This window comes from Ochotona curzoniae, unplaced genomic scaffold (genome assembly GCF_017591425.1).
Source record: "Ochotona curzoniae isolate NIBS_2020 unplaced genomic scaffold, NIBS_Ocur_1.0 contig_21, whole genome shotgun sequence".
NCBI lineage: Eukaryota > Metazoa > Chordata > Mammalia > Lagomorpha > Ochotonidae > Ochotona > Ochotona curzoniae.
This window is the reverse complement of record NW_024465322.1, coordinates 2,769,057-2,783,674: the sequence shown is the minus strand read 5'-3', so window position 1 is coordinate 2,783,674 and position 14,618 is coordinate 2,769,057. Positions and strand designations below refer to the sequence as shown.

The 14,618-nt window shown below is 39.6% G+C and overlaps 1 protein-coding gene across 1 annotated transcript in view; it reads right to left on the bottom strand.

Annotated features, from left to right (window-relative positions):
* MAGI2 (membrane associated guanylate kinase, WW and PDZ domain containing 2) overlaps positions 1 to 14,618 on the bottom strand; it is a 783,782-nt gene that overhangs the window by 265,258 nt on the left and 503,906 nt on the right. Inside the window, exon 6 of the mRNA XM_040971367.1 lies at positions 12,924 to 13,003. Coding sequence (XP_040827301.1) covers positions 12,924 to 13,003 — 80 coding nt within the window. The remainder of the gene's footprint in view (positions 1 to 12,923; positions 13,004 to 14,618) is intronic.

Below are 14,618 nucleotides of genomic sequence, written 5' to 3'. Positions count from 1 at the left end.
CAAGTTTCCAATACGTAAAATTAGTATGAAATACATGTTAACATGTCCTTAAGGCAAGCCTTTAGTAGCAGTTGTAAATTTTAGTGGCTGACCGCAATTGCTTCTAAAGGCCACACATTCTGTTCTTGCCTAAGGAAGAAAGATTTATATCGTTTTAAAAACCATCTCGGACCCAGAGTAAGACACAGGACCGTTAGAGTGTATCAAGAGTCACAGTATTTTTCACAGCGTCTTCCTTCTGAGAAGAGTCACGTGATTCCAGCATTCATTTTCTGTAAAACGGGAATCAGGATATCCTGTGCTCACCTGGACAGCGTGGGGATTAAATAAAACACACTAAAAGCAACACGAAAGACATGCATTCATTACTCGGGATGTTCATTTTGAAACAATCACAAAATTAGTTGTGGGAAGGACAGGAATTGATTGAAATCGAATCTGTAGGAATGGCTCTAGGAATGGGGGTCAGAAGCGGCTCCTTACCTATTTTATCCTACAGAAGACTATAAATCACTCCTGACTCAGGCAACCATGTCCCGTCACTAGATTCCTCAAGTCCATCCACACCTAACACATTTCTTTTCTCTCTTCTTCAGTTACAACTTATTTGTTTGGTCCCTTACAACTGACCACCAAAAATCCATTTTCCGATAGAAATCTCCTCTCATTAACCCAGATGTGTTTATCATGCTGTGCTTTTCCACTATTCCCATTTAGGCATAAGTCAGGCACTCGTTGGATTTACTCTCTTTAGCCATGATACATGGATGTTTGTGCTGGTTTTCTTAGAGCGACATACCTACCTCTCTAGTCTTCCTTAATGCGCACAAACTCTCTAACAGAAATCTCTAAGTCAGAAGCACATCAAATAAGAGAGTCCAGAAGAGAGAGTGGAGACAGAGAGTAAGGACAGAAGCCTGTGTTCTTTGATCAGAAGCAGTAAAAAATGAACTTGTAAAAACCGTTACAGTCTCCTCTGACTCAGTGCTGCAGCTCTGCATCACCAGGGGACACGCTGTCATCACCAGGGAACACACTGTGGTACATGTCAAGTTACACCCCACATCGCAATTGTAGTCCCAGATCCCTTGGGGGTTTCAGCATCTTATAGTTTTTAAAGGCTGTCTCACATACCACCTAACACGTTGATATTGCTGTGAGAATAAACCAACTGGAACCCTAACCGATTGAGAAAAATGCAAAATTATGAAATATTGATATACATGTTAGTTTTTTTTTCTCTATCCATGGTCTAAAAGCAACTGGTGACTGTATGGCATTAGGTATCTGGTGAGTTTTGTGTGAAGATGTTGCAAAATTAATTCCATTACTATCAGATACTGTGCTAGTTTAGGAAATAAAATTTCCAGTCAAATAGGCCCACATAAAAACACACAGGCTGGATCTAGGTTGAAAAGAAGCAGTCATTCTTCAATTGTACTACAAATAACAACAATAAGATGCTAATATGATATAGCTCCTGGCGATAAGGTTATAATTTTAAATCAAATACAACAGCTATTGAAGATGACCAAGCCTCCGTTGTTGGGCTGAGCAGAAGGCAGAAATGGCTCAAAACGCAGTATGAGATGAAAATTTTTAAATAAGCCTAACCAAACTCCCCATTTTCGTGTGTCCTGAATTCTTGGACAAAATATGTTCTCAGTGGAGTTGGGAGGGCGAGCGGACAAATAAAAACAGGGAATAGTTCTTACAGACCATTATGAAAAGAGTAGTTTCTGTCTAGAAAGAGTCATAGTAATTTCCCCATGCAAGAGTAAGTGACCCATAGACTATATTTGTTGTCTTAAAGAACAACACTTGTTATATAAGTTCATTAAACACGAAACATGCTCACATTGACATATGAAACTTGATTCAAAAGAGAAAATCCTGATGTGTTTGCTCAAGAATGTCAAGCTAAGGAATGATACTTTTTTCTTTTTGGTAAAAGAAACAGTACTGTGAAGTCCAGTCTTTGCACTTTAATTAATATGTTTATCTATCCCAATCTTCAGGCATAATTTTAATAGGAGCTCCTTTGATGGTTAGGGGTCAAATCCATGTTTTCCCAATGTACTCAGTGCTATTTGGATTTCGTTTTTAATTTTAGCCACATACTTTACTCTCTGAATCGTGTGTGTGTGTGTGTGTGTGTGTGTGTGTGTGTGTGTGTGTTTAATGGCAACTCAGCCATTAGTAATAAGAGTAGAATAAAGAAAGCAATAGCTACAGCTGGCATTGATCTCAAGAAAAAGAAATATAATGGAACAGTGCAGGAATCATTCACATTCTCTGACATACACACACAAAGTCTGGATTTATCTTGAATGCTGAAGGCAAATGTGAAACGATAGCTGGATAATATATTACGATGAGCTGTGAGGAGAGATTCATGTGGAAGGGGATTTCATATTAAGTGTGAGAAGAATTCCAGAGAGAAAAATAGAGATTGAACGATCCCACGTAAGGACAACAGTCTGGTGGTGATGGGAAAGATGGATTTCACAAGTCAGAAAGATCAGGCAAGAAAGACAATATAACAAATACAGAGACCTGACTGGAGTAGGAATATAGCATGGATGGATCCATCGCAATGTGACAAAGCCACTAGAATGGAATACCCTACGAAGCAGTGGAAGACACAAAGTCACCATGGGAACCTGCACATGTGACAATGACCCAGAATCCAATCCATCTTTAAGACTCTGCTCCAATTCCAGTCTCTTTTCACCGAGCAAAATCTGAACTCTCCTTTTTGCAGTCCTTGGTCTTGTAGATTGATAAAGTATATTAAAAGGAAAAAAAATGACAGGATATCATGGAAGAACTTAGAACTACAGCAGAGAAAAAAAACTACTCTTCCCTGTAGGCTTAAAGTTCTTGAGTAGGGGTAATTTAGCATAAAGAAAAGATAATGTGGGGGGCATTTTCTAATATAAAAAAAAATGCTAGGAAATCAATATGAAAACATCACAACGTAATTTTACGGGTCAAAACCAGAAAATGGTATCATGTTTCAGACTTATCTCTTAGTAGTAAGGAGTTTATGAACACAATACAATTTCACATTGATTTTTGTATTGCTGACTTGAAGTGGTACCTGAGAAATAAGGAAATTGGTTGCCTGGCATGGTGGCTCCTCAAGCTACTCCTCCACTAGCCAGTTCCCGCATCCCATAGGAGTGCTGATTCATATGCTGGCTGCTACAGTTCCCATCCAACTTACCCTGGGAAAGAATGGAGAATGGCCCAAAGCCTTGGGACACTGAACCCACATGGGAAATCTAGAAGAGGCTCCTGGTATCTGGCTTCGGACTGGTTCAGCTCTGGCTGTGGTGGTCATTTGGGGGAATGAACCAGTGGAGGGAAAACCTCTTTCTGTTTCTCCCACCCTCTGTAATGCTGCATTTCCATTAGGAATTAATAAATATTTTTTTTAAATAAGAAATTCTACATTGATTAAGTTCCTTTAAAATGTTCATAGAAATATGGGATTAAAAATAGCTTAATTTTGGGTGCAGAAACGTTTGAAACTCATGCACAGTTTTATCATAACAGGTATTTTCCACAAGCTTCTTGAAGACCCCTTAAATAGTTTTGGTATCAAAACACTAAAGAAAAGTTTGTTCCGTTTTTGTCTGTGTGCAACAAGGAGTCTCCATAAAGCTCACATGTAATTGTGAGTTTCCAGAAACTCTTGTGGAAGGGTTTATTAATTTATTCGTTGTACAGAAAGAGAGATGGAGAAAGAAACCTTCCATCTGCTGGTTTTCTCTCTAAATGCCTGCAAGAGTTGGGCATGGGTGATGCTGAAGCAAGAAGTACAGGATTCTTTAAGGTTCCCTGTGTAGATTAAAAGAACTTGAAGTTTGCTTTGTCTTTTGTTTTTGTTAACCAGCAACAGCTTGGAAAGTACTATTTTTTTTTTTTTGATGCACAGCAGTTAAGAAAACTTAAAATTAGATGTGGACAGAGAGCTGCTAGATCATCTCAACTCAAGAAATGGAGTTAAACCTTTGACTTGTTTTCCCAGCCAGGAGCCACAGCGGATGCTCAATTCCTTGACTTTGAGTTGACAATCTGCATCCGATACTCCCATTTCTGGAAGAACGTGCCTGTAATACTCAGATCAGAGCTTCACCTTTCTGTTTGGCATTCTGCATTGCTGAGCAAACTTCACCACCCAGGGACACTCAAACCTGGACAGCATGACTGACATGAACCCACGTTCTGCTCCTAGCAAGACTGTTTCCACATTATGTGGACTGCACTGAGCATGTTAATACGTTCTGAAAACACAGGAAACAATAGGAGCTTGTTCTTGAACACAATATGTTTCATAATAACACAAAATCTACTTCAATACTTATCTTAAAAGATCTTTCTGAGAGCTAACTGCACCCTATTCACTTAAGAACAAAAGTTATATGGCACTTTCATACTTATTTCATCATACAGTTCCACCAATCAGCCTATTTACCACTAAGATGGCTTAGGGGAAATGTGAGAAAAGTTCATTTTATTTATGTGCAAAATGTTACAGTAAGACTACTTGTAACCAATTACCTCTAACAAATTCGTTATGCCCTATATTGTGTGGTGCTGGATGAAGGACACCCCATCTTAAGCTCAGGTGAGTTGGATTCAAGCCTCATTTTTTAGGACACATAGTGAGCAAGGCCCTTAAGCCCTTGCCACAGCATAATTGCCTGAAAAATGAGAGTTAAAATTCTTGACCTGCACTACATACAAAGAAGCAAGCAAACAAATGGCGAATGCCTACTTTTTCTGGCGGGGAGTCCACAAAATGAGACCTGTTAGCAGGGACCCAGGAGAACCTCTTCCCTTGCCTATAACCAGTGGCAGTGGTGAGTCCATTTTACTTGCTGGGTTAGTGCTTGTAGGGTCCAGAATGGCCAACCTACCTCCACAAACAGAGATTTTCTAACGCGTGTGCCATGGTGATGATGCTGGGTCCTATACAGGTGGCCTTTCCCCTGACTCAGACCAGCTAGATGGGATGAGAACACGGGTTAGAGTCAACATTTCCCATGCCCATGGAACTGGCGTTTCAGAGCCTTCCAGGCAAAAATGGTGACTCAGGAACGTGCCTTCTACATCTTACAGGTAGCACCTGCAAGCAATACATTCTGACCGACAAGGACAGCAACAACAAAAACCTCCCAAGAAGAAACAATCAGAGAAAAAAAAAAAAGAAAGAAAAACAACTGCAAAGGCTTTGAAAGCTAAATAATTCAGTTTGGAACGGCAGCCTACTAAATTGGTCAGAAACAACACATCAAACCGAGACAGGGATACTGTCTGCCAAAATGAATGCTTTTTAAAAAATGTCTACTTAGACAAGTTATATATAAAAATGTCCAGTCTAAATTCAAATATAACTCATTATAGCAAGAACCAAGAAAACCAGAGATGGAATGAAAAGAGATCATTGGAGGACCCCATTATCAAGCAAAATCAAATGGTAAAATTCAGGCAAAGGTCTAAAAAAGCAGTGATCATAAAGCTGTTTGAGAAGCAATTGTGAATTTGAATCAAGCGATAATAAACAGAAAACAGACAGAAGTTTAAAAAGCACCAAATCCACTAATGGAAAAACAAAATAATAAAATTAAAATCTTGCACAGTGGATCTAGTGGCAGGGTTCATGCGACAGGTAGAACTACAGTGGAATGGAAGACAGGGCCACAGAAATTTCCTGAAAAAATTCAACTTGGAAGAAGCAGATCAATTACTGAACTGGCACAACTGTCAACCCTGAAACACAGTGAAGGACACATCCTGAACGGTCCCCCTGACCGTTAAAACAATCAAATACCTAAGTAAAATTCTCTTGAAAATATTGTTTAGCTCACATGATTTCAGTGGAAAATGAAACATGTAGAAAAGAACTGACACCAACTTTACACAAACTCTTCCAAAAAAACACGAGAGGAGAGAGTGCCTCCCAAATCATTTAAGGTAGCCAGGAATGCTCTGACATTCAAACCAGATGAAAACAATGGCAACAATGAAAATTCTGTTCCTCCTTAATAAAGCTTGAAAATGTGCAAGTTGAACAAAGCGATATATAAAAAGGCTTATATAGCACATGGGACTCTTCACCCAAAATGATAGATTGGTTCAGTTTTAAAAATCAGTATATGTAATCTACCATATCAATAATCTTAAGATCATTTCAATAGCAAATTATCTACACAGAAATAATAAAAAATGCATGAAAAAGATGTGTGCTTAATGGATAATTTATGTAAGGTCAGAGATTAAATACTCAAGTCTATCATATTTCTTCATAACGGTAGAGACGCAATAAGATAAATTAAAATGCACAACCATTTAAATTGTTTCAAGGAAATAAGCTGCTTAGGTATACCCTAAAAATACATATTTTTTTACAGAATGATAATGGAAAAGTCTTAAGAAGACATAAATAATTGGGAAGACTGATGTACATGGACAGAAATATTCAATGCAATAAATGTCAATCTTCTAACTCTGTTGTATAGCCATAATGCTTACACACACACTCACACACACACACACACACACACTCTCTCTCTCTCTCTCTGATGTGTACTGGAAGCATACCTGGCTGCTCGGAAGCGCATTGCCTGCCGTTGATACCATAGTCTCTTCATGTAAGTTATTAACTTCGGAGGAGACTCCTGAGGAGAATTTAGGCTTCACTGTATATTACTTTGAAACTTGCTGCGAATTTCTAACCATTTCAAGATACAAAGGCTTTAAAAATCTCGTATTTGAAAAATGCTAAAGTCACTCGGCACAGCAGTGCAGAGCAGACCTGATGGTGGTGATATTATCTTTAACGGCACATGCATTGAGGAGCTTTGAAAGGCATAATTCGCTCTCAAACAAAAAATACACCTTAGCAATCAAGAAATAGCAAGAGGTAGAGGTGCATAATCCCTACACGGATACTGCATTACAGCTGCAATAAATATGAACGGCTACGGGGTGAACTCCATAAATAATTAATATGAGAATAATATTCAAAATACTTAGCAACTCTTATGGTCTTGACATCAACCAATTCAGAATAGCCACTGGGACCAATTAGAAGACATGCTAGCCATAAACAAACCAAACTTTGATACCACAGCATACTAGGGGGATATCAATTCTCTTTGATTTAATTTGTATAAATTTTGCTCTTTTCTCTGCAAAGACTATTATTCCCACACCTTTTTTTCTGAGTACTTCTGAGACAAGGATACTGGAAACAGTGGGGGGGACACATACCTCAAAGTGTTTCAATAGAAAAATCATAGCATATATGAATAATTACCAATCAACTAGGTAGAAAGTAACTACTTCCATTAAGCTGTTTGCTACTTCCTTATTTTCACACAAGGATAGAAACAAAGTACCAAATCGACCCATTCCATAAAGGTAGGTGCTCAATATTTGCATAAAAATTAATTTTCATAATTGTAAAGCTTTGGTGTTTGAAGAATTAAAATGAATAGAGTCTGCTTTTATAACATCTTCCTGGTAGAAAAACCCCAAGGCTGTTTACAAATATAACCTCAGCAGCCTCATCAGGGTTATCAGGTTAGGAAAAACAACACTTGAAGGGAAAATCGATTTGGTTGTATTTAATCTTGTTAAGAAATTCGAATCATTCATTATCAATGTAAACTTAATAAGAAACAGTCCGAAGCCTCTGTTGGAAAGGACATAAACTCTGCAAAAGTCTAGAAAAAGAACTTGAAATCTGAAAATCTAATATGTGCACCTGCTTTTCTAAAAGTCACTTAAGAAATGATTCAGAACTAAAGAGTACTTCCTACTGTTTTATCCCTAAAATTAATTATTTATGTACATCATTTATTTTTGTTAAGATTTACTGCAGTTTTATTCGAAAGGTAATTACCGACAGAAGGAGAGATGAGGATGGGTTCAGAGAGAGAGAGAGATCTTCCACCTGCTGGCTCATTCCCTAAACAGTTGCTAAAGCTACGCTGTGTCGAAGCTTGGAGCCAGGAGCCTCCTCTGGGGCTCCCACATGGGTGCAGGGCCCCTAGGACTTGAACCATCCAACACCATCCCATGAAATCATGAGCAGGGAGCCGATCAGAAGTAAAACAGGCAGGACTTGAACTGCTGCTCCTATGTGATGACGGGTGTCCAAGGGAGAAGCTCAGTTTACCATGCCACAGTATTGGTCCTTATTTATTTGACAGACAGAGAAATAGCGGGAGAAAGACATGAACATAGAGACAAGAATGATTTCCCATCTGCTTTTGCCCTCCCCCCCCCACTATCCGGAATAGCCAGGTCTGGGCTGGGGTTGAAGCAAGGAACCAGGAAGGCAATCTTAGAATCACATGAGCCGTCATCACTGCCTCCCACAGTGTTTCTCTGCAGGATGCTGAAACTGGGAACGTAGTGCAGGTGGGAACCCAAGCTTGGACAAGGAGAGCAGGTGTCCTCATGGCTAGGCACAAAGCCTGCCCCTTTCTACTATTTTTCTTCTCTTAGAGAATAAGTACTTGATCCTAATGAACATATTTGAGGGTATACCTTACACTGTCTTTATGTGCATTTTGAAAAAGAAAATAATTTAAAGGACCATCCAGTCATTGAAATGCTGCTTTGATGCCTAAAAATGGGTTAAGATTCTGTATTTCCTTAGGGCAACATGTCAAAATACACTCAGAATCCATACACTTTCGATAACGGAAATAATGTGTATAGATGTAATGAAAATTTGGTGAGAACTTAGGGTGAGTTTAACAGAAAGAAGGGGGGAAATCGTATTCTGTCAATGATCAAGCCGGAATTGGCTAGAAGGATAGTTCCAAGACCACAAGGATATGTTCATTTCATCTCTCCAGGATGCTCTGGCGTCATCTAAAGCCCTTTATTCTGACTCCTCCTTTTTCCTTCTGTGAAGCTGAATTCCTGAAGGAATGCAAACTGTGTAGTTATTTAGAATTTATGGTACAATAAGCACTGTGGTTTCAGTATGTGAACCTCAATCTGTGGAGAATACGCAGAATTCTCATTGGATTTGGATGAACGCCAAGCCTCTCGGGGTTCAAGTGGAAGGTCAGAGGTCGTGCATTTGGGATGGAGTTTTCCTGGGCTCCAAGCCCTACACAGTTCTTGTGAACAAAATCAAGCGTTCCAACTGAATTCAATCACATTTCAACTTTTGAAAAAAAAAATCATTCCCTCCCTAGACCTCCCTCACATTTAGTATTTTTTTTTTATTGTACTGATATTTCATCACATAACTGAGATTGGAAATGTCTCAGAAGAATTCCCAATGCTGACTCTCAGGAAACAAACATGACGGTGCTTCCTGTGTAGTTTAACCAATCTGGTACGCACATCGTTGAATATTTAATTGCTATTTCTGCAGCAATGTAAGAAAGAGGCTGTCTTGGCTTGCCAAACAGCGATTCTTGCAAATCCTAATAATAGAACCCAGTCAGTTGTAGGTGGAGGCTTTCTCTGCCTGTAGACTGATGTTCAAAGTCCGAAGTGAACTCAGAGCTACAGTATACACAAGGAAAACGATGCCTTTGGTGTTTTTAACCACATGGTGGGAGAATGGACCAACAGCATCCTTTGAAACTATGCAGAATGACTGCCCTTGTATCAGTGAAGTGAGTGTGTGGATTCAATTTTCCTCCTTGATACCAATTCAAAAACCTTTGCTGTTGTTCCTGATCTGAGGAAAACTCTAAGCAGTTGGTGTCTGCTCCCAACCCTCTTTTATTTTACTTTCCTTTATTGCAGCAGACAAAAACATCAACTTTAGGTATCTATGTAAACATTTCTGCAAAAACAGACATTCACAGATACACCTGTATGCATGCTTACACAAGCTCACACGCACATTCCCATATTCATTTGTAGTGCGTATGCAGGCCACAATGTGAAAGGATTGAACAAGGGATTATTGAACTAGCAATTTATAACAGGCAGCCCAAACAAGGTCTAAAATGCATAATTGCAAAACCACTGAACTACAATTTCTATTTCCAGGCAGAATGGAATAAGTAGTTTATAGTCCATGAGGAAACAGCAAAATCCAAAGAGGAGTATACAAGAGGGTCCACAGAACTGCTGAAGCCACAGAGTCTAGAAGATGTGGGATTCTGAAGAAAAGAGAGCCCTAGAGACCTGAGGGAAGAATCTGCACTTGATGTTGAGTTGGCCTGGAGAGACAGTTACTGCTAGGATTTAGAGAAACCAGCCTAGAGATGGAGGAACTTTCACGGGGCTGGAATGACACAATAGAAACTTCCAGAGAATTCAGATTCTCAGTTAATGCCCTGAGAAGTGTTCAACACTTAACTGCAAAGTCTAGAGGCAAAAAGTCAAGCTATAACCCCTGAGAAACACCCCAGTTTTTCAACAGTCTTAACTTTCTGAGAAGAAAAATACTGCAAAGCATAGACTTTTGAGATCCACCCTATGAAAAGAGCCACATGTGTTCATTCTATGCATTGCATCCAGCTCACCCTAACTTTCATAGGGCCCATGGGCTAAGAACCATTTGTACATTTTTATCAGTCTAAGAAAAATCTAAAGAATATATTTTTTTAGATGAAGGTACGCAAAATTCCAATTTGTATGCCCATAAATAAAGCTGTATTAGAATAAACCCATGACCTTTACATATTGACTTTGGCTCTTTCTGCACAGTGAGTAATTGCAGAGACTGGGGGATCTGCAAAGCCTAAAATATTTACTGCCTGGTTCTTCGAAAAAAAAAAATGTACTGAACTGTAGTAGGCTGTTAGTTGAAAACCTTGGCAGGCAAATGCCTAGAAGCAGAGGTGAAAGAGAGGGAACCCAGCATTGGGTCTTCACAAATTCAGCTGAACTTCATGTTCACTCAGTTCTACACTGGTTGGTAATTTGGCCTTCCCTGCCTCGGGGAGCAAAGATGGGTCAGTGTTGGCCAGCTAAAGATACTGTCTGGAACTTGTGCAAATTTGTTATCACACACATTACGATATTCTAAAAACTACCACAATAACGTTCTGTTGTCTGTGCTGATGTGTGATTCATAACTGACTTAGCTGGCAGGCTCAACAGCAACCCATTAACATTCAGTATTGTCAGTAAGTCATTTTCATTTACACGACCAACACAAAAACAAAACACAAGTAACAGTATTACCTAATGAAGAATATGCTTGTATCCATTGTAAAATATTCCGGTAGCATATGGAACAAAGTCTCCGAATGATTTATTTTTGGAAGCTAAAAACATACAGTAATTGTCCAGCCGTAAATAATGCTAAGGCAATTCCTACATTCCAGGACTCATTTCCTGGACTTGTGGTTCACAGGCCTGCTAGCACCGTATCAGCAACCACCCTTAGGAGACTGAAGACAGACGTGGGGGAAAATTCCTATCACAGAAATATGATAATTATGCACTATGCTATGCCTACCTCTCTCAGGATTTTACAATTTGGCTTTCATAGCATTTTATAATGAAAAGAACAACTCTGAGGAGCAAGACAGCTGAGAAGTTCAATGTGTCACAGAACTGTAACATTATTAAATTCCTTTTAATTAGGACATACTAAGGCTTTACATCTGTGACTTAAGTAAATTACAACATTCAGCTATCACACGTCGGGCCACTTTAATGCATAACCTATCACCGTTGGCAACACAAGTCTGATTGGTGTCAACGAAAGGGGCCCCGATGATGCTTAAAGTTCAAGTTTTAGAATAATTTCATGGGATTAAATCACATACTGTTGGACTGTTACTCAGAAAAGATACAGTTCAAGTTCCAGATATAAAATTCACTGTGGATACCGGGTGCAAACTGGATACCTATGGCCGTATAAGTTACATTTTCCAATTTTTAAAATATAACTCAGTAAGATACCTCCTGGCCCGTGAAGAGCTGTCTTTCATCACAGGGATACACTGAGGTATCAGAGCCTCAGTTGAGAACATTGGAATTATGGTTAAAATGAAATCACTTTTAGCATTAGAGACATTGTAAAAGTTAACTTTAAAAAAAAAAACTTTTTAAAGTCCAGATATTGTTTCACTTTCTTCATCTCTACAAGCTCCTCAAATAACAGAAACTTCTAAGAAAGGTTCTGGTAATTGAATCAGAGAAGGGTTCTGAACTTGGTCACATCGCAAATCATCACAAGGATATGCTACTTATTCTTTTGGCTGAGTTTTAGATGCTCTTTTAACCTTCAATTCGATATATATCTTTTAAAAATTCAAGCACCACAGGCATCAGCTATCTAATTGGTTAATCTAGAAGTAAGTTTTACATTCATACAGTTCCCTGAATTCGTTTGCAAAATTCCTTACAGGCATGAACACAGCCCACTCTTAGACAAGTATAGCAGGAAAATACAAAGGATCATCCAAAGCATTGCTACAACGAGTTACATTATTTCAACGTCTGAACAAAATAAAAAGTGCATGTATTATTACACTGATGACTCCTTAGTAACTGCCAGAGGGCAATGCCTTTCAAGACAAAAGAAAATCCTATTTCTAGTGCCACAACGCTGTTTCCCTATGCATATTACCTGATTCCAACTAAAAGATCACGGTCTCCAGAGGGACATACTGCAATCGCCAAGTCCTTAGTAGGTGGCGGAAGGTCAGTTGAAGGGTCAAACAGAAACAACCCGGGGATGACAGACATGTGGTATTCAGCCCAGATCTCCGTGGAGAGGAAAAGCAAAAGCGCATGGCCCTGATGAAATGCCGGGCTAATTCTGTCGTGTAGCTGAGCATTCAAATATTACATCTCTGAAATGGTCTCTCCACCAGATTACGACCACTTTTAGGTAAAACCCTCTTTTCAGAAACATAAACATCCTCTAAGTGCACGGCGGCTGAAATCCCCATAAAAACTTAATAACCTACCATTTCCTTTGCACTCTTCTGGGGGTTTAGCCTTTTTCGCAAGTCGTGGATCCAGCCATGATGTTGTCTTTGTGTTATGGCTGAAAAGAAAAGAGATTACTCTGAACAGACACATACTAAAAAGAATCAAGTTTATTCCTTAAGAAAAAAAAATAAAAAAGAAAGCGGGGTTAGTCCAACAAAATTGCAATCGATACACTTAATTTGCTTACTGGTTCCAGGGAGCCCTGAAGGGGGTGTAAGAGTAATTGTGCAAGGCAGCTGTAAATTTGGCAACCTCAGCTCCCTGTCCTCAAAGCAGCTATTTTTATTAAAATCAACTAGGATGTTGCCAAGTTAACCTCATTGCAAATGCAGAACTCATCCAGAGCAAAAGGAATTTATTACAAATACAGGATTCTCCAGTTGGAAGAGCACGGTCCGCAGCCTCCGACGCTGTGAGTTTTGCAAAAAGCATTATTTTCATCTTAAACCTGTCCTTTTCAGAGGCAGTTGTGTTGTTCCTTGCTAACTCTAGAGCTGGCAAGAGACAGTACAAAAGGGATGCAAATTACAGCATGCTGTCGGGATCCCTATATTTTCTTAAAAATGATCAGTAGCAATTTTACTCACATTTAGGGATCTAAATACCTTCATCTTCTGCTGAGAAATCTAAGGCACTGAATAAAATAAAGTAAGTCTGCCTTTGAATGCTTCTGGAATGGAATCTCTAGAAACTAGTGGTAAAACGGTCTTTTTGTTTGGGTAAAAAAAAAAATGTTTTCTTGCAAATTTTGTGTCAAGGATGTAAAAAAAAAAATAAAAAACAAAGGAAAGGAGTTGGTAGAGAAGTTGGAAGAATCACCTGGTGAGCTTAGGTCAAATGCACGTTCTGGATCCTAATGATGATTTGCTACTCTCAATGAGGAGCTTTAAAACCAGTGTCACTCGGGTGATTCTTGGGCAAAGGATAATTCAAGACTCTCTCAAGGGTTCCTAGCTGCCCACGGAGCAGAGGCGTCACCGTGCATGCACAGCTGTCTCAAGGGATCCCATCAACCAGAGGACAAATGTCCTCAGGGTTTCAGGAATGAAGGAGCAGCGAGCCAGGTGTGACAAAGCATTAGATTCCTGCATGGAGCAGCAGTGAGAAAGCTGGGGACTGGACTGCAGCAGGATCAGCCAATAAATAGAATACTTGAGTAAGCTTTCACAAGGTGGCCTTAAATGCTGCTGCTGATCAAATTTCCACGTGTATTCTCTCTCGTCAAGAAAGCACAACTATATTTGGTCCTATCAGAACCACAATGCCGGCTGTACCATCTCATGAACCCATTTGTGCTTCAGTCAGAAAATATTCCCAGCTGGCAGATTTACGGTTAAGTAGGCAGGAACAGCTTTTTCCTATTGGAAGAAGTTCTCCAGCCAGGAAGGAACAGGGGTGGGGACCAGATGCCCCCCCACCCAAAGCCATTCCAAGGTGTCAAGCAGCATTTCCTGCACATCCCCCCCTTGTCTGCCTACATGCACAGTCATCTCTAATGTGAGAACGAGACACCAAGACTTGAGTCTGGAATCTCGACTCCCAAATACGAACGCCTCATTTCTGACTTGGCAGCTGTGATGAAGAGAACGTTCTCCCTCCATCACTTTCTTCCCGAGCTCTTCAATTTCAGATGCGTCTGAACAGAGAGGGCTTCAATGATTTTATCAGAC